General features: G+C 40.8%; 1 protein-coding gene across 4 annotated transcripts in view; it reads left to right on the top strand.

Moving 5' to 3' along the window:
• The first annotated feature begins 1,580 nt into the window (after window positions 1–1,580).
• SLC17A5 (solute carrier family 17 member 5) overlaps window positions 1,581–24,939 on the top strand; it is a 65,737-nt gene continuing 42,378 nt past the window's right edge. Inside the window, exons 1-4 of one of the 4 annotated variants that reach the window (XM_070418234.1) lie at window positions 1,581–1,766; window positions 10,031–10,227; window positions 20,199–20,432; window positions 22,963–23,050. In XM_070418234.1, the coding sequence (XP_070274335.1) occupies window positions 1,676–1,766; window positions 10,031–10,227; window positions 20,199–20,432; window positions 22,963–23,050 (610 nt within the window). In that variant the 5' untranslated portion in view covers window positions 1,581–1,675. Of the gene's footprint in view, window positions 1,767–9,394; window positions 9,435–10,030; window positions 10,228–20,198; window positions 20,433–22,962; window positions 23,051–24,939 lie in introns of those variants that run through there. The other 3 variants (XM_070418233.1, XM_070418230.1, XM_070418231.1) reach the window with 3 other exon arrangements.

Here is a 24,939-nt window from a genome sequence, read left to right on the forward strand (position 1 = left end):
TCTTCCCCTCCCTTTCCATACTTCTCTCTTTGGAAGGAAGTATGTGCAAAGGATGTCTGAAAGCAGTCTGCTAGGAAATACCCCCTCGCTCAGAGTTGGCCTTTTTGTTCCACTCGGCCCTTTGATTGCATCAAGTCTACCCAAGTTAAAGAAAGCAATCTGCTTTACCCACAACTTGCTCTTTTCAATCCAAAAACACCCTCCAAGTGGACACACAAAACTTATTGTCACACCAGACCTGATCAATCTGAATCTGTATTTTAAAAGGATCTGCCGGGGGATTTCATGCATATTCAAGTTGAGCAGCACTGCTCTACAAGGCTCCCAAAAAGCTGGAATCCCTTCCCTCAGAGTCTTACTAATCTACATGGTAATAACTCAGAAACAAGGCTTGATTTGTTGTTTTCAACTTGATAACATTCCTAGCATTTACTGATCTGGAGGTTAGGGGTATCTTCATAAATCCCAGCCCTCCTTGTGGGGCAAGGGTGACAGCTAGGAAGGTACTGACATCAGGTCAGGCCTTGAGATATGGTCTCATGGTCCCTCCTCAATATACTGTGCTCTCTGTTCCCGGAAAACATAGATAGGAAGGTGATAATGCTATACTGTGTCGGGAACAAATTGCGTAAACAAGGCTTTGTAACTTTGTAGTTTTTGCAAATAAATATGCTGTAACTCTTGCAGTCTGGACCACAGTTCAGCCTTTTGCTTCGGCGGGGTGCTGGGATTGTGGTCAGCCGCTGGCTTAATAAAGGCACCTAAATTTAAATTCTGAGTCGGTGGTCTATCTCGCTGGGTCAACCCATAACACTCTGATCTGGTTTATTCAATGACTGGCTTGCAAGTCTTCCCTGGCCACAATGAACGCCCCAAGGTCATCTACCATGTATTTTTTCCTTTTCCTTCCATATCTTTATTGCCCACAATAACTGATGGTCAGGACAGAGGCCCCAGGTCTGTTCCACCCTCACCCCCACCCGCCCCCCAAGACAAGCTGGTTCCTCTTGTTCCTCTTTCTGCGTCAGCAAATGCCAGGGGAGGCTGCTTGGAACCTCGGACCTGCAGGGGGCACACCACCCATCCATCAGAGGATTCTAGGGGTGGAATCCTAGGAAACTGCCGATATTGGGTTACTTTGACCTACACAATCGGCAATTTCACGGGACTCAACAGGTTCCTACTGACTCTTTCCTTCTCCAAAGCTACTTTAGGGGCAGTGGGCGGCCACAGGTAGATAGCAACAGGGCTGCTAATACTCATGGCAATTTACTACCCACAGATGAACGTCAGATGTACACCATCCACTTCCTAAATCCGAGCCAAACTCTCTCCTTCACCACGCGCGACTCCAGGGCCCTCGGTCAGCCCCCAGTTCCCACTCCTCCGCGGCCCCGGAGCGGCGGCGGCCCGGGAGAGAGGCGGACGGAGGGGAGCATTGTGCGTCAGGCCCCGCCCCCCGGCCGAACTCCCAGAATTCCGCTGCCCATTGCCCAGTCGCCCACAGCCAAGATGGCGGCGGGGGCGGAGTCAGCGCGGCCGCCTCGGGGCGGGGCCGCGGCGACCGGACGGGGCTGAGGGGCGTTGCCAGGCCGGGGGCTGCCCCGGGGCTCGGCGGTCCGGCCCGAGCGCTGCCCTGCGCCGGGAGATCGGCCGCCTGCTCCCCGGAGACGCCATGAGGTCTCCGGTTCCCGGCCAGTCCCCCGAGGGCGAGAAGGTCTCGGACAGCACACCCCTCTTGCAGGGCGCCCCGCAGGCGGAGGCCGGTGAGCCGCGGCGCGATCCGGGGGCTTCGGGCGAGCGGGGTTGGGGAGAGCCAGGCGTGAGGGGGCGCGAGGACCGGGGGGCCCGCTTCTGGACCCCGGGGCGGGCGTGAACCCTGAGGCCAGGTCCCGCCGCGGGTTGGGTGGGACCTCGGCTAGTGCAGCCCCGCGGGGCCTGGGCGGGGATCGGCTGGCGCCGCCGGCACTGGGCTCCTGGCGATGTTGGGTGGTAGCGAGCGGGGGACCCCACGGGAGAATGAACGGGGGAGAATCTATCAATCAATGAGACCAATAGGCCAAGGAGCGGGCGGAGGACGCCGCGAGAGAGCGAACCGGGGGAGAAACCTGCGAATGGACCGGCCGGACAGAGCTGCCGGCTCTTCCTCCCTGTCCTGTGCCTCCGGATTCCCGCAGCTGCACGTCCGCCAGCTTGTGGTCGGGGAGCTCCTTGGGCGAGGAAGGGAGACCCAAAAGGAGGTTTATATTTGTGAGGACGCGGATGGAAGTCATTGCATAACCCGGCGACTATATTGAAATTGTGCAGTAAGAGATCAAAAGTGCTGCGCACTGTTATTTCCGTCTTGACATTTAAGTTAGGAATCAGTTGGGTTATCCTCAAGGTAGATCTGTAAAAGTCTTCCAAGGTAACTTGCCAAAGGTCTTGCAACAAATAGGAACGGGGAATACTTGACAACGCATCCTCCCTGAATGGGGGGAGAGGGGGAAGATGAAGATATTGTGCTATTTCTATAATGAAACTTCTTTAAAAGTACTGGAAACTACAGAGCAAAACAGCTTGCGTGCATTCGGTAGTTGCAAAGAAGTGTGCACAAGAAACAGTTGAATCAGAAATTTGACTTTTCCTGACCAAGAGCAGTATAGTCCTGAGGTGTCTTTTTTATTTAATGTTCCCAGATGGCAGCCATAGAGGTGGCAGCGTTATAGTGCCATCTGGCAGCTGGGAGCTTGTGTTGGTGGATGTTCGTGTAAATACTGTACCGCAGGGATGTATTACCTGGCAGTTGGACTTAGTTCCATAAATTGATTTTTTACCCGCTGTGGCATATAATGTTAGATTTCTATAGATTTCCTCTGTAAAATAATCTAGTATGGAAATACAGAAATAAAGGTCATAATAAAGATATTCCCTAGAGACTACTAAAGTCTGTTGCAATTTGGGAGGAGATATTTCTGTGTGTGTGTGTGTGTGTGTGTGTGTGTGTGTGTATAAAATTTTAGCTCAAATATTAAACATCATTAGTTGTCAAGAAAATGCAGATTAAAACCACAACTATGTCACTATGTACCCGTTAGAGTGGCTAAGATTTAAAAGGCGGAAGATACCAAATGTGGACTAAGACATGGAGTAACTAGAACTTTCATTTTGCTGGTAAGAGTGTAAAATGTTACAACTACATTGGGAACTGTTTGGCAATTTATTTTAAAGTTAAACATATATTACCATAATATAGCAGCTTTATTTATAATAATAAAAAACTGGCCACAACCTAGGTATCCATCAACAGGTGACCGGATAAACAAATTGTGGTATGTCCCTACAATGGAATACTGCTCAGTAATAAAAGGAAACTACTCATATACATGTTAAACAATAACCTTCCAGGCCAAAAGTTTTTCTGAAAGAAAGGGTTTATTGAGCAATATGCTAACCATGGTCCTTTTCCTGGACATACCATCTTAACCATCAGCAATAGAGCTAGGTGGGAAGAACAGACTTGCCCGCTGTCCTGCATTGATAGGGCTCCTGTATGCAGTGATTTTGGGGATGAAAAAATAAAGGGGCAGAGGTGGTAGTGGTCTGATCCAGGGCTAGTTTGGGGATAAGTGTATTGTCCATAAGGAAGAAGTGTACACTGCTTTGAGGTTGGTTGTGGGCAACAGTCCAGAGAGTTTATGCACAAGCAGCATGCCAAGTTATCTGGTGGTGGGCTCTCTTTTTAGATGAGATGAAATAGCCACCTAGGAGTTGATTCATAGCTTCAACATACATTTAGGAATATGAGCAGTCTTTGTTGGTTTCTTGCCCCCAGTTTTATTAATTGATTAACCTTCCTCCTCCATCCTCGTGTATTTTAATTTAGGACATCTCAGAATTTTTCTCGTCACATATAACAATCTGGACAAATCTCAAAAACACTGAGCAAAAGAAGCTACCATATTAACATATGGTTCCATCAGCATGAAGTTCTAAAATAAGCAAAATTAATCTGTAATAACAGAAAGTAGATCAGTGGTTGCCCTCAGTTCTATTAACTGATTTTAATTTAGGACATCCAGAATTGGCTTTATTAGGTCATTCCAATAGGCCCTGGAATTCCTCAAGAATTTGTTTTCTCTTCTTTGTTTCTTCCATTCCATGAACAGGTAGTATATCTTTTCATTTTTTTCTGTCTTCTTCAGTTTCTCATAATAATGTCTTCTGGTTTTCAGTGTATAAGTTCTTCACATCCTTTGTTAAGTTTATTGCAATTGAAAAATGAATTGTTTCCTTTTTTCATTTCTTTTTCTGAAATTTTATCAATGGATTTTTGTACATTTTTCATTAAATTATGTTCTACATATATTCACTTTGCACTTTCATGAAAGTAAGGATATTTAGAAAAAAAGCTTCCCATCCACATCAATACATACAGACCCAGGGAAAGGTCCCGGGCCTGAAAATCTACCTCCCTAAGTGCAGGGCAGAGTAAGATCAGAGAATGAGGCTGCCACTCCACTCTGATAATTAAGAGTTTATGAAGGGAGCATATGTGGCACGTTTTGGGCGGTTGCAAGACTAAATGAATCCCTGCACTGCTTGGCATGTGCCAGAGAATTATACAGAACAAGACAGGATAGTCACAAGTACTTTTAAGTGACCAGTCCCAGGTACAAATGCTTTACATGCTTGACTGATTGAGGACAATGGCCTCTTCCAGGAGCCAGTATGTAGCAGCAGGCAGGGGAGGGGTGGTGATTTACATCAGAACATCGACTACCATCAGACAGTCTCTAAATCGGGTTTGCCATAAGCAATCTCCATTCTGGCTCGGTCCAGCTAGAGAGCCTGGCATTAGTCACATTATGGAACAGTCTAGACTTTTCCACAATTCAGAATTAGTTTTTTTAGGTAGGGTGCCTGAAGGAGTAAGTCTTTAGAAGTCCTAAAAATTTCTCTTCCCATATGTTTGCATACATTTTATTTATCTTTTATGTTTGTTTCTGGAACTGATAATGGAATTAGCTGTACCTCATTTATGCCTAAGTGTATGGTTTTGTTTTTCAGAAGAGAAATGCTGATAAAATGTCAGTCATAAAATTGTACTTAACAGACCTTAGAAACCAGTTACCACCTACTGGCACATCCTTTCATACATAAACTAGTGGCCCGGTGCATGGATTTGTGCACATTGAAAGGAAATTAATTAGAAGAAATATTTTAATATCGCTATTCACCCTTTCTCTATAATTGAAGTGTCAACCAAATTCACGATCGACAATGACAGATTAAAACACACGCGTGTGATTGGCACCAGCGAGAACTTTATATGAATGCGCGAGTCAATGTTTATTTTTAAATTGCCAGCGTGCATCATATGTACTGGCTGGTTGATCAGTTGGATGGACGGACGGATGGACAGTCGGTCACTTAGCCATATATAGATAGATAGATAGATACCTGAGGGACAAAGAAGTTAAGTTCCCAATGATTGCATGAAGCTCTATTAATGACTAACTTGAATTCTGAATTTTAGTTCCATCCTCCTTCCTTAACACAACATTGCCACATTTGTGTTATATTTGAGAAATTCCTGTTTGCAAATGCTTTATTTTTACATGATCCTTAACAAAATTGAAGGTTTTCCACTTCATTAGGAATAAGATGACATGGTTTTAAATTATGTATAGTGTTTCTTTATTGAGGGAGCTAAAATTAGGATATAGTTCTTTGGTGTTAAGAATTAATACCTCTCAGGTTGATATAACAAAATTCTCGGTAACCCTACTGTGGTTTGCCTCTCAAGTATTTGCTTTAGTACTTAGGCCAGCAGATTTCAGAGATGCACACCGAAATGGTTTGGGAAGGGTGGCTCAATGCTGATAAACAACAGGAAGTCTATGGAGTTTTCTAGCTAATTTAGGTAGAAAGAAGGGAGGGAATTAGGTAAGGAAGAGCAAAGCGTCCCCTCCCATACATAAAAATTCTTTATTCCTCACATTTTCCACCAGTTGAAAGTTTACTTTTGTATGAATGAGATGTGTCTTATATACACTTATGTGGAGCCTCTAGGACAACTTCAAGGGTACCAACATTCGCATCATGGGTATGCCGGAAGGAGAAGAAAGGGAATAAGAAATTGAAAACCTATTTGAAGAAATAATGACAGAAAACTTACCTACCTGGTGAAATAAATAGACATACAAGTCCAGGAAGTGCAGAGAGTACCAAACAAGAGGAACCCAAAGAGGCCCACCCAAGATGCATCATAATTGAAACGCCAAAGGTTAAAGACAAAGAGAGAATCTGAAAGCAGTGAAAGAAAAGCAGTTAGTAACTTATAAGGGAGCACCCATACATTGATCAGCTGATTTTTCAACAGAAACTGTGCAGGCCAGAAGGAACTGGCAAGAAATATTCAAAGTGATAAAAACCAAGGACCTACAACCAAGATTACCCAGCTTTATTGCTTAGAATTCAGTGGTTCTCAACCTGTGGGTCGCGAACAATGAAAATACATCTGCATATCATATATTTACATTACGATTCATAACAGTAGCAAAATTACAGTTATAAAGTAGCAACGAAAATAATTTTATGGTTGGGGGGGTCACCACACATGAGGAACTGTATTAAAGGGTCGAGGCATTAGGAAGGTTGAGAACCACTGGAGATAAAGAGCTTCATAGACAAGAAAAAGCTAAAGGAATTCACCACCAGCAAACCAGTATTACATGAAATGTTGAAGGGTATTCTTTAAGAAAAGGAAAAAGGAGCCCTCGCCGGTTTGGCTCAGTGGATAGAGCGTTGGCCTGCGAACTGAAAGGTCCCAGGTTTGATTCCGGTCAAGGGCACATGCCCTGGTTATGGGCTCGATCCCCAGTGGGGGTCTTGCAGGAGGCAGCCATCCATTATTCTTCTCTCATCATGGATGTTTCTATCTCTCTCTCCCTCTTTCTTCCTCTCTGAAATCAATAAAAATATATTTAAAAAAAATAGAGTTGAAAGGTCTGAGTTAGGCCCAATTCTTAAAAAAAAAAAAAAAAAAAAGGAAAAAGGAGATAAAAAATATAAACAATAAAATGGCAACAATAGAATCTAAAAATCAAAATAAATAAGGAATCTAATGAACAAAATAAACTGATGAATAAAACAGAACCAGAATCATGTAAACCTAGAACAGACTGATGAATCTCAGAGGGAAGGAGGGAAGAGATTAACCAAACAACTTATATGTATATATGCATTACCTATGGACACAGACAATAGGTTGATGAAAACCTAGGGCAGGTTGGGATCAGGGTGGAGGAGGGCAATGAGAGAGGAAACAGGGCAGCATCTGTAATTCAACAATAAAGATTTTAAAGATGAAGAAGGAAAAAATATGTGCATAAGCCTACAATTAAAGTTAAAAATAGGTCAGATTTCTCTCACATGATCCTTCTTTCACTGGCTCCTCCAACCTACTCTGTTGGCCTTTTTTTTTTTTTTAAAGCATTGCAGTACCTTCACTTATTTCCCTTTTTGCTGTGGGCCCTATAAGCATGGTCAACTTAGCAACTGCCACATATGCTGCAATTTTCATAGATTCTGCAAGTTTTTCAAGGTAAGAAATTTATCAAGGAGAGTTTCCTGCCTTAGCCTTGGCAGTAAACTTTTTATGCTATGCTACATTTACAATGAGATGGCTACTAACCTGTATAATACATGCTGTGCCCTAGCGAGTACTCAAGTACTTATTGGCCATGTTTTAGATAGTTTTTTAGAAATAGTGATGCCATTAAACCCTCTCATCTATTTTTCTCATATTTTTGCCAGCTGGCAGGAATTGGGTTCAGTATTGATTCTGGAATGGAAATTTTTCTGAGCAAAGTTGATAAAGCTATTGCCTCCCATGTTTTTTGTTTTTTTAAATAAATCTTTATTGTTCAGATTATTACAGTTGTTCCTTTTTTCCCCCCATAGCTTCCCTTCACCCAGTTCCCACCCCACCCCATGCCCTTACCCGCCCCCCCCATTGTCCTCATCCATGGGTGTAAGATTTTTGTCCAATCTCTTCCTGTACCCCTTACATCCCCTCCTCCCCACCGAGAATTGTCAGTCCACTCCCTTTCTATGCCCCTGATTCTGTTATATTCACCAGTTTATTCTGTTCTTCAGATTTTTTATTCACTTGATTTTTAGATTCCTCTTGTTTGAGGTTCTTTGTGCTTCCTGATTGTAAGTCTATTTCTTGCACCAGGTAGAGGGAGTTTTCTGTCAATATTTCTTCAAATATGTTTTCAATATCTTGCTCTCTCTCTTCTTCTGGCACCCCCATAATTTGGATATTGGTACGCTTGAAGTTGTCCCAGAGGCTCCTTATACTATCTTCATATTTTTGGATTTTTTTTTCTTTTTGCTCTTCTGGTTGGGTGTTTGCTTCTTCATATTTCAAATCTTTGATTTGATTCTTGGGATCCTCTCGTCTGCTGTTGGATCTCTGTATATTATTCTTTATTTCAGTCAGTGTATGCTTAATTTCTGATTGGTCCTTTTTCATATCCTTGAGGGTCTCACTAAATTTCTCAGAGGTTTCTAGAAGATTCTTGAGTAACCTTATAACCGTGGTTTTGAACTCTATATCCAGTATTTTGCTTTCATCCATTTCTTTCATTTGTGACTTGTTTCTTTGTCTTTGCATTTTGGCTGCTTCCCTATGTTTATTTCTATGTACTGGGTAGCTGCTAAGTCTCCTTGAGTTGTTAGAGTGGCCTTGTGTGGTTGGTGTCCTATAGGGCCCAGTGGCTCAGCCTCCCCAGTCACTTGAGGTGGATGCCCTTGGTGCACCCCTTGGTGGGATGTTTGCACAGTCTTGTTGTAGTTAACCCTTAATTGCTCTTGGTATCACTGGGAGGAATTGACCTCCAGGCCAATTGGCTTTGGTGACCAGCTGTGTCTACACTGGAAGATCTGTTGCATAGGAGACACCCTTATGGGGCAGGACTTGCTTCAGCAGGGCTTTGGTGGTCACTGAGTCTGCCCCTTGAGTGTGTCTCTTATGGATGTGAAGAGTTGTAATCCGTTATCATCTCCAAGGAGTTGCAAGGTCAGCCACTGTCTGGGGCCACCCAGCAGGAGCTACAGAGACATCTGCAGATTCCTCTTCTTTGTATGGAGTTTGGAAGTGCCCAGGCGAGGCCCAGCTGTGGCGCAAGGCCACTGCTGCTACCAGGTATTGGGCGTTCTTTTGGAATCTCTGGGACTCTCTGACCCAGGTACAGTTTGTCTTAGGCGAAAGGCCAGGCCATTCATATGCAAAAGCCAATGCGCACAGCTTGGGTGGAGTTGTAAATAGGGAGGGGCAGGGTCTCTGGGAATCACCAGGGCAGAGCAAACAGCAATGGCTTCCCTGAACAGAGAAGTCCCGTGCACCGGTTCAGGAACAATGATTGCTTGGAGCACCTCTAAGAGTAAGTCGCCTTCACATTCCTGTCCCAATGCCAGATAGTCCAGTTTCTCCCCGTATGTGTCTGGGTCCCCCAGACTCTTGCCGGTAACTGGAATTCAGGGCAAGCGGGAGCTTGTATCTCCCTCCCGGTTTAAAGAATAGCATATCCAGGTGCCAGCACTTTCCACACCTCTGCACCTCTTACCAGTCTCAATGCCCTTTCTTCACCTCTTTAGTTGTAGAATTTCCACTCAGCCAGCTTTCCCGCGGTTCTGGGTGGTAGTAGTTCTGCCGTTTAGTTGTAATTTTGGTGTGGTTGTGAGAGGTAGCAAGTATAGGTGATTACCTATGCCACCATCTTGGTTTCTCCTCTGCCTCCATGTTTTAAGAAATTCTTATAGTATAGGCTCGCATGTGTTAAATGTTTATTAAGTACAGATACCAGGAACAAATTCTTTTTGACAAATGTTTTTAGATATGCTTAATCTGAGAATATTCTCAGAAAAATATTCATGATTTCTTAATTTGTGCACTTCGAAAAGGTAACCTTTTTAGTAATTTAGTCAATATCATCTGTTATTCTTTTAATGAACCTTTTCCCCCAATCTTTTATTTCAGCTCCAGTGTGCTGCTCTGCTCGTTACAACTTAGCAGTTTTGGCCTTTTTTGGTTTCTTCATTCTGTATGCATTACGTGTGAATCTGAGTGTCGCATTAGTGGATATGGTTGATTCAAATACAACTTTGGCAAATAATAGAACTTCTAAGGAGTGTGCAGAGCATTCTGCTTCCATGAAAGTTATTCATAATCACACAGTAAGTACTATTTTTTTAAAGCAAGCAACCTTAATCTTAAAATATATCTAAGTAAAAAATATTGAAAGGTCTTTCTTCATCCTACAAAAAATCAAAAACATTTCTTCATGTAAATTCTGAATCACTTTCTTTTGTGTTTTCCCAGAAACAGGTTGGACAGTAACTTATAACTAACTTTTGCTATTGTGCTGTAATACTTGTAACATGTATAATACACCTTGATCTGTTTGAAAAGTTGTCATTTCCTCTATAAACATATCACCCTTGAAGAAAATTTGGAAAACATGTTTGGCATACCAGTGAAGGGGTTCAGAACAGGCCTCTTCAAGACATGCCATTTGGGAATGTAAATTATATTCAGGTGAAGGCCCTTGTGACCCTGTGAGCTTACAAGATACTTTTATCTCTCCTTTAAAATTTCAAATTAGGGGTCTTGCCCATAATAACAGTTATCACCAGAAATAACTTTTTATGACCTTCTTTTATTTATTGATTGATTTGAGAGAGAGAAACATCGATTTGTTGTTCCACTTATTTATGCATTCATTAGTTAAATCTTGTATGTGCCTTGTCTGAGGATTGAACTCACAACCTTAGTGTATCAGGGATGAGTCTCTAACCAACAGAGCTACCCAGCCAGGGCAGGGAGTGTAAACTTCTAATTATGGAACATCTGCTTTCATCGTTCTACAGTGACCTTCCTCTCCTCTGAAGCCCAAAGGTTTCTTGCCTCATCCTTAGTTCAGAACGCCCTATATAACCTTATTTAAACTTTTTATCTCTGAACCTCTCATGTATGTGGTGTTTTCATATCTACATATATAACTAAATTTGGTTATTTTCTCTTATTAATCTGTCTTATGTAGATTTAATTATAAGACCAGCCAAAAGAACGTTGAGGGTAAAGGAAAGTTTCTTCCTCCCACACAGCACTGTGAGCAGAATATCTTACAGGCTATTTACTGCTCACCCCGACGCTATTGCAGTAGAAAGTTCTTTGGTCCTCTAACATGGCCCAGCAAAAACATGGTAAGAATTCTTGCCAAGCCCAACTCCCGGATCTCTACCTATAGAGTTTGGTGGATTAGAGTGGTGAGAGTCCTTTTTTCTTTTTCTAAATTTAGGTATTTTTAAAACTAGTTTCTTGGGCTTAGTGACTTTTGGTTATTTGGTATGAATACACATAGGTTTTGTATTCTGTTTTTCTTTGTCTCTGGTGTTTCTCCTTTCATTTTGTTATATGTTCTGAGAACACAGTTTTAAGATCATGCCATGCTCTCAAGGGAGTTTTCTGTGTCTATCCATTTTCTCCCAGAAATCGTAAAAACAGGGCTCCTCATTCTTGTTTTGCACCAGTCAAAGGATGCATATGTATCTGGCAAGCCCTGTGTAGGCTGTGAATCTAACCCCATTAAAAGGAGTAGAGTTGGCTCTGGCTGGGTAGCTCAGTTGGTTAGAGGATTGTCGCAATATGACAAGGTTGCGGGTTTGACCCCCCAGTCGAGGCACATACAAGAATCAACCAATTAATGCATAAATAAGCGGAACAACAATCTAGGTTTCTTTCTCTGTTCATCTCTCTCTCTCTCTGTCTCTCTCTCTCCAAAAAAAACAAACAAATAAATAAGTCATCAGGGAATACATGATTCCCTGTGTTTTAGAATGGCTGTTTCTAATTCTGGGAGTGAATTTTATCTTATGAGAGTTGCATCTTTTTTAAAAAACTGATTTCGGAGAGGAAGGGATGCCAGGAGCCGGTCCATCCTTGCTGCTTGACACAGTTGCTGCAGAGAAGAAACATCACAGCATATGTTTCAAGGGACCTGGCGTATATGGCATACTGTTCTTAAGATGTTTGCTCCCCTTCTTGGCGCTATGTGTTTTAACCAAGGTCACCTCTCCGAGAAAGGTTGTTTCCCCAGGTAGGAATTTTTCCCTGAAGTTAGGGAGGGAATAAAACCTCTTAACTAAATGCCAGGCAGGTAGTTAATCACTTTAACTACGAACAATCACCCTTAAGCTACATAATCTTTACTCCCTGGAATGGAGATAAGAAATGCCCTAACCTTTGGAATAGAAATTAATAGGATTAAAATCAACTGGTATAAATATAGATGTAACAAGACAAAAGAAGACAGAACCTAGAAACAGAACATAGTGAGAGAACCTGGCTGAAGAACCTAGAGTCAGAACCTAGACACAGAACCTAGAGACAGGACTTGGCTGGAGATCCTAGACAGAACCTAGAGACAGAACCTAGAGAGAAAACATAGCAAGAAAACATGGCAAAAGATCCTGGACAGAACCTGGCAACAGAACATGGCTGGAGAACCTAGAACATGGCAGGAGAACCTGGCTAGAGAACCTTGCAACAGAACCTGACTACAGAACCTAGCGAGAGAACATGGACACAGAACTTGGCTAGAGATTCTGGACAGAACTTGGCTAGAGATCCTGGCTAGGCTGCTGATCAACTGAACGCTGTCTCCATGTCATTCCTTCTTCGCTGACTCCGTCCACACCTTTGGGGACCCCTGGACCCGCTGGGGTTGGACCCCAGCAAAGGGAGAGGGAGAGAGAGAGAGAGAAGTATCAATGATGAGTGAGAATCATTGATCAGCTGCCTCATGCACACCCCCTACTGGGGATCGAGCCCACAACCCGAGCATGTGCCCTCGACCAGAATCAAAACCAGAACCCTTCAGTCTGCAGGCCGCAGCTCTATCCACTGAGCCAAACCCTAGGGCAGGGTTGCATCTTTTTGCACTCTTCTTTGGGGATGTCTCTTGTATCCCCAGTTCTTATTGGTTTGAGTTGCTATTAAGATTCTACTTGTCAAGATCAGATGGTGGATCCTTTGAATTGGAAAAACTTCTAAATTGAAAAGAAAGAAAAAAATTTTAGAGAGCTTTCATATTGTTATAATTGCTGGTCGTTAAGGTTCGCTTAATAAGATGGAAGAACATCCCTAGCCGATTTGGCTCAGTAGATAGTGTTGGCCTGTGGAGTGAAGGGTCCCGGGTTCAGTTCTAGTCTAGGGCACATGCTCGGGTGGCAGGCTTGATCCCCGGGGGGGGGGGGGGGGGGGGGGGGGGAATGCAGGGGGCAGCCAATCAGTGATTCTCTCTCATCATTGATGTTTCTTTCTCCCTCTCCCTCCCTCTCTGAAGTCAATATAAAACATTTTTAAAAGATGGAAGGACAGAAATTAGAAGAAAAATTAAAGTCCACTCGGACCCATTCTTAATTGCCTTCAGATATTTGTAGATAATGTTTAAAAAAAAACATAAACAATGGAAGTACAGTTGTCCTGCGCTTAAGAATAAAAAGGGAAGGAAAAAATTGGCAAAATCTTACTAAAAGACAACTTAAAATATTTGTGTCCTAAGAACTCAGCTTGGTAACCATCAGGTTGGAAGCTTTAAAACATGGTCAAACGAATATGGGCTAAACTCTTTTTACAGGTAGGGTCCTACCAAACTGCTGCCAGCTCTCAAGAAAAGTGTAACCTAATATTACAATGGCAATTGTGCCTAATGTTCCAATTAGATTAGATCATTTAAAAGTGCACTTAAAAGCAAGGACTTCGAAGTCAAATAAACAGAATGAACTGCCTGTTTTAAAATATTGTAACTGTGAAACAAAGAGAAAACAAACTGGAGTCACAGAACTCGTCCCAGTAGGGTAAAAATCTTTAGGTTAGTGGTTCTCAACTTTGGCTGCACATTAGAATCACCTGGGAATCTTTTTAAAATCCTGATTTCTGGGCCTCATCCTCCAGAAATTCTGTTTCTTTGTTACTAATGTTGTGGCCCCACCCCATAACAAAGAAACAGAATTTCCAGAGGATGAGGCCCAGAAATCAGGATTTTAAAAAGATTCCCAGGTGACTCTAATGTGCAGCCAAGGTTGAGAACCACAGCTTTAGGTGATTATTAAAAAGGGGAGGGAGTACATAAAATGGACATTGATAGGGTTAAAACAAAGCTCTTACTATGGTACTACAAAAGGCTGGATGGACCAAAGTGGCCCCGTGTTGGTCCCCCAACATTAAAGGGCCTCAAACAAATCTGTTCTATTTACCCGTTTAAAAAACATTTTAAAGTCAGAGGCAGAGATTACAATTAGAAACCTGGCCAGCAATCATTTGGGGCAGCTATCAGGCTGGTTAATCAAGTTTAACCATTTGAGTCCCAAGCAGCGCGATTGCGCTGCTGAGATTTTATGTCGAGAAAACATACGATTCGTTTGAGTCCCAGTGGGTATTGAAAAAACACTGTCGAAGAATCCCAAACAGCGCAACCGCGTTTTCTCTAAATGAGTATGAAAAGACCCAAACAGCGTGATAGTGCTTGTTTTATTTTATTTTATGCGCTGCTTGGGACTCAAACGGTTAAGATTGAAAACAGGGCAGGGTCTCTTGGCTGGACCCTTCACTGGGGACCTTTTTACACAATTGTGGGTAAATGGTCAGGGAATAGAAAAGAGAAACTTCCAGGACTCCTGACTCAGGCCTCAATTAGATTAAAATACAGTGGGGCCTTGACTTACGAGTTGAATTTGTTCCGTGACAGAGCTCATAACTCAAATTACTCGTATGTCAAATCACTGTGACGTTCGCTGTGCCAGCTAGTGGTGGGGTATCTGAAGCTGGCTCGTATGTAACCCGAATTTTAGCTCGCAACTCAAAGCAAAAAATCGGCCGAGAGACGGCTCGTATCTCGAAAAAATCGTTAGTCGGAACACTCGTAAGTCAAGGCCCCACTGTAATATAGAATATAGGGATTGATAAGATTATGAAAATTTGAATGTTTCAGAAAGCTTTATGTGAAGTTACTGGGTCTCTTTTACCTGATGTATTACAGGGGTGGACATTGTCTCTCACTGGGAAACATTTCCCCTGCCTACTTTTATAAAACGAAAGGCATATAAATTCACCTCTCAAGCAATATTAATTAGACATGCTAAAGAAGAAGAAAAAATGTTTTATTGAGTGATTGTTGGAAAGAGCAAATTAGAAATAAAAGAGATAAAAGGTACCTAAAATAAAAGACTGTATGACTGACATTAGTCCTTACAGATGATTTTCCTCAGATAGTTTTCACTCCTTGGTCTAAGGCCAAATCTAAAGGCCATAATTAGATAATTCTTAAACTCAGGGAGGATGCCCAAAAGTTTTTGTAAATGGATTACCTCATGAGCCCAGTGAGAGAGGGAAATAAAATTTCACACTGTTCCTTCCTTCCCAAATCCAGACCAACTGATTATTGATCCTCTTTCTCCGAGGGATAGCTATTGCCTGTGTCCTAAGGGCTTGGAGTGGCTTTCTGCTTGCCTGGGACATGCAGACTGTCAATGTTTTCTTTTGCCTATCAGAGGAAATGACTCTGGAAGGTAATGACTTCTGCATCCTCTTCATTCAGTGAGGAAGGAAGAAACTTTTCCTCTACCCTCACAGTTCTTTCGGCTGGTCTAATAATCAAATACACATGAGACAGAGTAACAAGAGAAAATAACCAAATTGAAAACATCTACTGGTACATGGAACCCCCCATACATGAGAGAGTGAGAGACCTTACACACATGAGAGGTTCAGGGATAGAAAGTTAAAATGAGGTATACAGAGTGTCCCCCCTAAAAATGTATTCACACTTTAACAGCTGATAACAGCTGATAGCTCAATTTTGAAAATGGAATGTATTTAATAAACTGCCTTTATAATTATGCAAAGTGTGAATATACATTTTGGGGGGATAGCCTATATAAGGCACTCTGACCTAAGTATAAGAGAAGGGGCCCTGGGACGGCTTCAAGAGGTCATTACAGAACTATAGGGAGAGAAGATGTTTAGAATTAGAAATTTGCCCTGCCCTATAGATAGGCCATAGTAAGTTATTTCTAGTAATAACTCTTATTATGGGCAAGGCCCCTAGTTCTTTAAGAGAGAGGTAAAAGTTTCTCATAAGCCTGCAACATCTTAATGTCTTTAGCTCAAAATAATTCACATTGCAAAGTAGCACATTTGGGGAGGCCTGTTCTGAGCCCCTACAAGTCCATGATATTGTTTAATACTGCCAGAAATATTGTCCAAGCTGAAACCTGACAAGACACTTGAAAAGATTTAGTAACTTTTTGGCTCAGTGCTTGGAGCTTTGGCCCACGAGCCAAAGGGTCTCAGGTTTGACTGCCTTCAGAATTCAGAAACTGGGATTATAGTCTGCTCAATCATTAACTATAGTTTTTCTTTTGTTTCTATAAGGATACCTCCTAAATACTTGATTGTTTGCACCATAGGCCTAACTTTGGAACTCAGCTGCATCACTGGCTCCTGAAATAAGAGAAAACTGTTTAATTAAACTGATCTATTTTCAAGACAAAGACTCTTTTACTGAGATATGGAACAATCTATCAACCTACTTTCTAGAATATAACTTCTCAGGAAGTTTCAAAGGAGGACTGAAAGGGTTCAGAAGAGGCCACCCCAAGATGTGCCCCTTTGGCATGTGAATTATTTTGAGTTGCAGCCTTGTGAGAAACTTTTACTGCTCCCTTAAAGAATTTAAATGGGGGGCCTTGCCCATAATAAGAGTTATTACCAGAAATAACCAGGGCAAACTTCTAATTACTGAACATGTCTGTTCTTATTGTTTTGCAATAACCTTCCTCTCCTCTGAAGCTCCTATGTGCCTTACCTTATCCTTACTTCAGAAGGCTATATATACACTAGAGGCCTGATGCACAAAATTCGTGCGAGGGGCTCAGCTGTCCAGAAGGATGTCCAGAAGGACATCTAGTCTAATTAGCATATTATGCTTTTATTATTATAGATCATTTTCCCTTTCTGTTTCTGAACCTCTCATGTATGTGGGATCTCTGACTCCTCATGTACTAGTATGTGGGTTCTCACACAGAGGTAATTAAATTTGTCAATCTGTCTCATGTAGATCTAATTATTAGAAGCTGAAAGAACCTAGGAGGGTAGAAGAAAATTTCTTCTTCCCTCACACCAAAAAATTTGTTTAATGTATTGCTGAATAATTTTTATGGGTCTATTATTTAATAGCTGTTTTACTTATAAAGCTACTGTTGCAAGAGAGCTTAGATCATCTAAACTACAGGATGAAAAATAAGATTAGATCAATTTCTTAGGACATTCTTTTCCAAAATTTATACAAGCCTAAACTAAGTCATTTAAGTCACTTTGCCTGCCTCATATTATAGTGGAATTGATCATTGTGTTTATCAGTTGTTCAGAATTGAGTTTTAAACACTTTGAATACTGTCGTAAATGTTTCCCTCCACGTCCCGCGTGGTTCAGGGTTCAATATCTGGAAGAGGAGTCGCACACAAATGAATTAGAAAAGACAAGAGATAATTTGGAAATATTGGGGGACCAGGCGGGTTAGTCCAACTCAAGAGGAAGGACTTCCACCCGTGCTCAGTCCGCACCGACCTTTTATAGTCTGAGGTATAAACAATGCAGTGGTTACCATAGTTACAGTTCTTGTGAGTTTCACCTGTTTTGATCATGTTTACACTCCCTGCACTTCCCTCAGCCCATTAGCTTCCCAGGTAAGATCTGGGGAGTGTTATAAGGTCAAGCCTAATTATGCTAAGAGGACTGAGCCCTCTAAGCTGGGACTTGTTTGTGACTGTCAGCAGGTCAGTCCGAGGCTCAACCCTATATCAGTTTCCCACAGAATACAGTCATGTGCCACTTAATGACAGGGATTCATTCTGAGAAATGCATCATTAGGTGATTTTGTCATTGTGTGAACGTTATAGAGTGCCCTTTCACCAATCTAGATGTTATAGCCTACTACACACCTAAACTATATGGTATAGCCTATTGCAGTGTAGGGAAGGAAAAATAATTTTACCTCTACCCTTAAGGGTTCTTGGCTAGACAGCCCTGTAATAAAGTACAGATTAACAGGAGAAAAACAAACAAGTTTAATAGCCTGTACACTTCCTTTAAACATGGGAGAGACAGGAAAACTGAGTAAACTGCCAAAATGGCTGAAGCCACTACCTTAAAGATCATCTTCAGCTAAAGACAAAAGAAGATATTGGGGGTCTAGGGAGTCATTTATTTTCCATCCACTTCTAGAAACTGTATCATGGTGGCTCACCTACCTTGTAGGAAGTTTGCTTGTTTGTCAGTCTAGTAAAAGGAAAAAGCCCAGTACACAAGGGTAAGTTTGTTATGGAGATTTAAGTCATATACTTCTTCACTGAGATGAGGTCATCCCCACCTTCCAGGTATAGAGAGCAAAACACCCTTACAAATGGAGATTTCTTAAAATCTAAATGTCCTTTGTTTTATTTTTGTTGACACTTACAGATGTCCCCCTTCCCCCCCTTTGCCCACCTCCACCCAGTACCCCCCCTTCCCTGGCCTTCATCACACTGTTGTTTGCAAAGATGGGCTATGGATATATGTTTTTTGGCTAATCTCTTCACAGAGTAACTTCTGCTTGGTTTTCAGAGTTTCTCCCATATATGCTGTTTAAAATAAAGTTAACCAGCCTAGCATAATCCTTATGCCAAATAGACATATTTGGGGGTAACAAATTCTGTTCCCCTTCAGCTCCTAGGCTATAAACCTATAAAGCATGTTACTGTACGAAATACTGTAGGCAATTGTAACACAATGTGAAGTATTTGTGTGATGTGTTGCACTACAGTGTCACTAGGCAAAAGGAAATTTTCAGCTCCGTTATAATATTATGGTACCACTTGACTATATGTGGCCCCTTATTGACTGAAATGTCATTATGTGGCACGTGACTGTATTTTATTTTGCTTATCACACAGGGAGACAATACAGGGAGAAAAGCCTGGTGTCCTTTTTTATGAGTATATTTTCATCCATTTTCAGTGCTCACAAAGGAGCCAGATCACACTTGGGTGAGTCTCCGCTGCCATTTACAAATGAAAGCATTCAAGCAAGGTTTTCTTACCCAAGGAAGCACATGTACAAAAAATCTTTACATTTGACTTAACTAATGTTGCTAAATACATATTTGGGTACATATCACCCACTTTCGCCCATGCCAACCTTTGACATATAACTGTATAACTAAAGTCCTAAAATTGTACAGATACACTACAAATTGGTACCATAAACAAGAATAATTAGGGATTTGTTTTGTATCTTTCCCTTTTGCAAGTGCTTTTGTTGATCTAGCTACTTATCTTCATCTGCCTTATAAAGAGAAATCCTGGAATGGTTCTTGACACATTGGCTCGGTTATACAGCTATTAAAAATGTCAAATATTCAGATCACTTACTAAATCTTCATTATTACTTTATTATGTGCTGCTACTAATTAAACAACATTTCCTATTCACATGAAGTTTGTGGGAAGTTTGTGGCTTGGTTTAAATTCTTGTTCTTTTGTATTGTTCTATATGCTTATTCAAGTGCTTGGTCTGAAATGGGGAGATATTAATGATCCATATTTATGTATACTAATATCCAACATTAAGTGAACGCTTAGTATGTGTCAGGCCTTATTTTATGTGCATTTTCATTTATTCTTCCCAGAACATAAATCCAGTAAGTAATAGAGCTAGCCTGGAACCCAGGCCTGGCTTCAAAGCTTGGCTCAGCCATTACAGTAGCCTATTTAGTAGCTTTCTGGATTAAGCCTGTGCCTCTTTTTTGAGCCTTCTTGGTCCTGATCATTACAAAACCTCTGCAACTCATCCTGTAATCTAGTTTCATAAAATAGCAAGCCTTCTTGAAGTTTTTGTCTTTCAATTATTTTCCATTCACTTCTAGATAAGAAACTGCATGCCTGTGTCATGGTGACTCGCCTACCTTGTAGAAAGTTTGTGTGTTCTTCAGTCTAAAAAAGTGGTTCAGAATTACATTTTTATGTACTTACATGCCAGTAAGATAAAGGAGCTGTTTAATGAAGGTCTTATAAGGTTGGTGTTTTTTTCCTCCCTTCTACTCTTTATAGGGTAAAAGGTACAAATGGGATGCAGAAACTCAAGGATGGATTCTTGGTTCTTTTTTTTATGGCTACATCATCACACAGATTCCTGGAGGATATGTTGCCAGCAAAGTGGGGGGGAAACTGCTGCTAGGATTTGGGATCCTTGGCACTGCTGTCTTCACCCTGTTTACGCCCATTGCTGCAGATATCGGAGTTGGAGCTCTCATTGCACTCAGAGCACTGGAAGGACTAGGAGAGGTAATTTTTTTCTCTTCTGGTTTTATTCTTACTCTATATAGCTTTCTTGTCTTTTTAAAGATACCATTCTTTGGTATGAATATGAACCAAAAATTAATATTGGAAGATAATAGGGATTTATTTTTTAATGAGAAAGATGATTAACTAGAAAATCACCTGAGTAGATTTCCTTTATGGTCAATAAAGTCTCAAGTGGGAGCACCCTGACATTGGAAGCTTTACTGAAAGAGCAGAGAAAACATTTTCCAGGAGACATTCCATAGCTCTCTCTTTTACTTTAGGAGCTAATAAAATAAAACACTATTAAAACAGTTAAGACAGACCTCTGGAACTTTTGCCATAGTTTATCTCTGCTGTGTCAATGATTGCACAGACCTAAAACACATTTTACACAATAGATTATTGAATTACCTTTTTACTTTTAAATTTGTTGCTTATTCAAAGAACTTCCTCTATATCATTTGTTCTTTTTTCTGGTCCTTTAACTTAGATAAATTATTTTATTTGTCATTTTATGTAAGTTTCTTTGTTTCTGTGATTCTTCTGTTCTTTCTGTTGCTTTTAGAATTATTATTAATTTTTATGTCTTTTCTCCCTCCCCTCCTAAGACTTTTATCATTTTAAAATTTTTTAATTCCTTATCTTTTTTCCTTTCCACTTCTCCTTTGCATTTTGTATTTGTACCTCCATCTTTAAATAAGGATTTCTTTTTGTTTCTTTTAACTTCTACCCATGAAACCAAGGCATAGGTTAGTTTTCTCTCTCTCAACACTTCTCTAACCCAAGCAAAATAGTGGCCTCTGGATTTGGTGTAGAGCATGAAGTTATTTCAGGTAGTAATATATTATGCTATGTTAGAAAACCACTAACTGGAGTCATAAAAACAGAGTTTGAATAATACTTTCACTGTGAAAATGTTAGGTAAGTCCTAATGTCTAGGCCTCAATTCCATCATTTTTTTAAAATTGGGACTAAAATACCTGCCCCATATTCAGTCACAGCTCAAATGGATAATGATTGCTAGAGTACTTTGGAAATTGCCAAGTACTAATTTAATTTAAGCTTTGATCCCTCATCTGAACATTCTTATTTTGTCCTTATCAAATAGAGATGTACTAAATAAATCCCTCTTAACTACAAAATAAAAATTATCCCTGTATTACCAAGTTCCTCTTCTCTTTACCTAAGTAGATTATACTTAATTGTAGCATATTTTCTCTGTTCCAGGTATTGAATCTCCTTGCTGCATGTATTCTCATATTTTAGCACACTGTCTATTGATGCTACTAATTTAGCACTATAGCATATTGATTGTATTACTACTGCTATCTCAAGTGACTATTTTATTTCTGAATAGAATTTAAGTTGTGTTTATTCTGAGGTTCTTTTGTCTTTCTTTATTCCTCCAATATGTATCACATGTACATCGCCTCATCCATAAAATTAGGTCAGCATCTCTCATCCCTAGCATCTGATTCACCATAAAATATACCTACATTGTGCCTAGGGTTTTATAATAAAGTTTTCCACAATATAATCTCGGTAGACATTTCTGAATGTCTTATGATTTATTCTATAATGACTCCTCCTCTTGCTCCATGATACAGATTATTGCTTATTTGGAATGCTGCCTAAGTCATTTTTGCTTCTATTAGTATTTCTTCTTTGGGAAAGAATTAGCAGAAAGTACAAAGCATATATTCTTCTCTCCATTAATAATAGCACTAGTACCATTTATTTTTACAACAATCATGCAAGATAGGGAGTATCTGTTTTACATATAAAGAAACTGAAGTTCAAGGAGATTGAGCTACACAAAGACTATACACACTGTAATTGAATGTATTCCCCACCCCCCCCAGACCATTTTTTTTTATCAATTAAGATCAACTTGAATTTCTTCCAGTATCCCACAGTATTGGCTCAGTATTTTTAAAAGTTATATTGGTGCCCTGGCTGGTTTGGCTCAGTGGATAGAACTTCAGCCTGAGGACTCAAGGGTCCCAGGTTCAATTCCAGTCAAGGGCACATGCCCAGGTTGCAGGCTCAATCCCCAGTAGGGGGCTTGCAGGAGGCAGCCAATCAATGATTCTCTCTCATCATTGATGTTTCTATCTCTTTCTCCCTCTCCCTCTCTGAAATCAATAAAAATATATTTAAAAAATAATTTTAAAAAGTTATATATGTTGGTAACATTTCCATTTCATTCAGGCCTTTAATAAAGTGAATGAGTAAAATTAACCTTGAGAGGGATCTTTTATGTCATCATTCAGTCTGTTCTTTTAGATTTATTATAACCTTTACCTTAGTCCTCAAATCAGTTGATAGAATTCACAAATCTTTGTTCAGATTTTGAAAGTACTTCATATAAGGTATTGTCACTTAACACTATAAAGACATTTCCCTTTATGGAACCTGATTCTGGTTTGATTCTTATCCAGAAATTTCTCTTGCAATAAAATTCAACTGAATTTAAAACATTAGCACAACTACCTTATATTTCATCAGAAATATCCTTTCCCCTCCTCAGGGTGTTACATTTCCGGCCATGCATGCCATGTGGTCTTCTTGGGCTCCCCCTCTTGAAAGAAGCAAGCTTCTTAGCATTTCATATGCAGGTGAGATAACTATTCTTATAAAAAATTTTGCTATAATTGGTTATGTACATAACAACCTTGGAGAAAAGTGCCTGCACACCAGCATCATATAATGTCAGATGCCTCCTTTGGGGGAAAATTAACTTTGGGGGGTATAACTTTATTTTTCATTTTTTTCTTTGGCTCAACTATATAAAGCAATGTGGCTTAACTAACTAATGTTATTTTCTTCTACCATAATTTATTTTTAAAAATGTTGACTTTCCAGATATCCTATATAATAAAAGGCTAATATGCAAATCAACCGAACGGTGGAGCGACTGGTTGCTATGACGTGCACTGACCACCAGGGGGAAGACGCTTAACTCAGGAGCTGCCCCCTGGTGGTCAGTGTGCTCCCATAGGGGTGCACCACTCAGCCAGAAGCCTTGAGCCAGGCTCATGGCTTGTGAGCACAGCGGCGGTGGCAGGAGCCTCTCCCGCCTCTGCGGCAGCACTAAGGATATCTGACTGCCAGCTTAGGCCCAGTAAGCCATCAGTCAGATATCCCCCGAGGGCTCCCGGACTGCAAGAGGGTGCAGGCCGGGCTGAGGGACCCCCCCCCCCAAGTGCACGAATTTCATGCACCAGGCCTCTAGCTGGTATAGAAAATGCTATGGGGTTTTTTGTGGGGGTTTTTTATTGTTGTTAATCCTCACCGGAGGACATTTTCTCCATTGATTTTGTTTTTAGAGACAGTGGAATGGAGGGGGGAGACAGAAACATCTGTGTTAGAGAGACACAGCCATTGGTTGCGTCCTGCATGCTACCCAACCTGTGCTGGGGATTAAGCCTGCAACTGAAGCACATGCCCCTGACCGGAATCCACCTCCAACCCTTCAGTCTGAGGGCCAATGCTCTAATCACTGAGCAAAACCAGCCAGTGTGAGGATGCTATGTTTTTTTCTAAAATCCTATGGCTGGAAAATTGAAGGCTCATTCTTAAATTGTGATTTCTGATTTTATCGTCTAATGTACATATCATGACTCTCAACCCCTCTCTTCATATATCTTTTTTCTATGCATTTATTTGCCATCATTTTTATCTGTAAGTGAGATAGCATAGGCTTTATATATGAATTATAATTTTACCAGATTACACAAGAATTCGAGCCTTCTATTAACTGAATTAAATCTTTTTTACCTGACTGCTGTTAAATACAGAAAGGCCTCTCTGTGGTGACTTACAAGCTAAAATCTAAAGGGTAAGAATGAACTAGTCATGCAAAGAGCAGAAAAAAGATCATTCCAGCCCATCAGAACAACATGTACAAGGGCTCTCAGGCAGGAAATACATAAGGGTTCAAAGAAATGAAAAACCACTACAAGTGGCTAGAACATAATGAATAAAAGGAACATTACATAAAAGTTTAGAGAAATAGACAAGAGCCAGATAATATCAGGCCTCATAGGCTACAGGAAAGAATGAGGATTTTCATTTCCAAGATATAATGCGGAGACATCAGAGGGTTTTATTTTTTGGTTTTGTTTTTGTTTTTTAATCCTCACCCAAGGAAATGTTTTTATTGATTTTGAGAGAGAGAGAAAGGGAAACATCAATCGGTTGGCCCAGGGATCAGACCCACAATCTAGGTGTGTACACTGACCAGGAATTGAACCCACCACCTTTTGGTGTATGGGATGATGCCCTAACCAACTGAGGCACCCTGCTAGGGCATAGATATCAGAGGTTTTTAATCAAAAGAGAGACATAATCCAATTTATATTTTAAGAAGATGATTCTTATAGCTGTATAGAAATTAACATGAGAAATCTGATTATAAGTTCAAGAACAGGTACTATCTGCGGTTCCCCTTGACCAATTGAATGCAGTCTAACCTCGAATTATTAGTCAACATTTTTTACACTCT

The sequence above is a fragment of the Myotis yumanensis genome, unplaced genomic scaffold (genome assembly GCF_028538775.1).
Source record: "Myotis yumanensis isolate MYYU_CA2020_CCGP unplaced genomic scaffold, mMyoYum1.0.hap1 SCAF_6, whole genome shotgun sequence".
Classification (NCBI taxonomy): Eukaryota; Metazoa; Chordata; class Mammalia; order Chiroptera; family Vespertilionidae; genus Myotis; species Myotis yumanensis.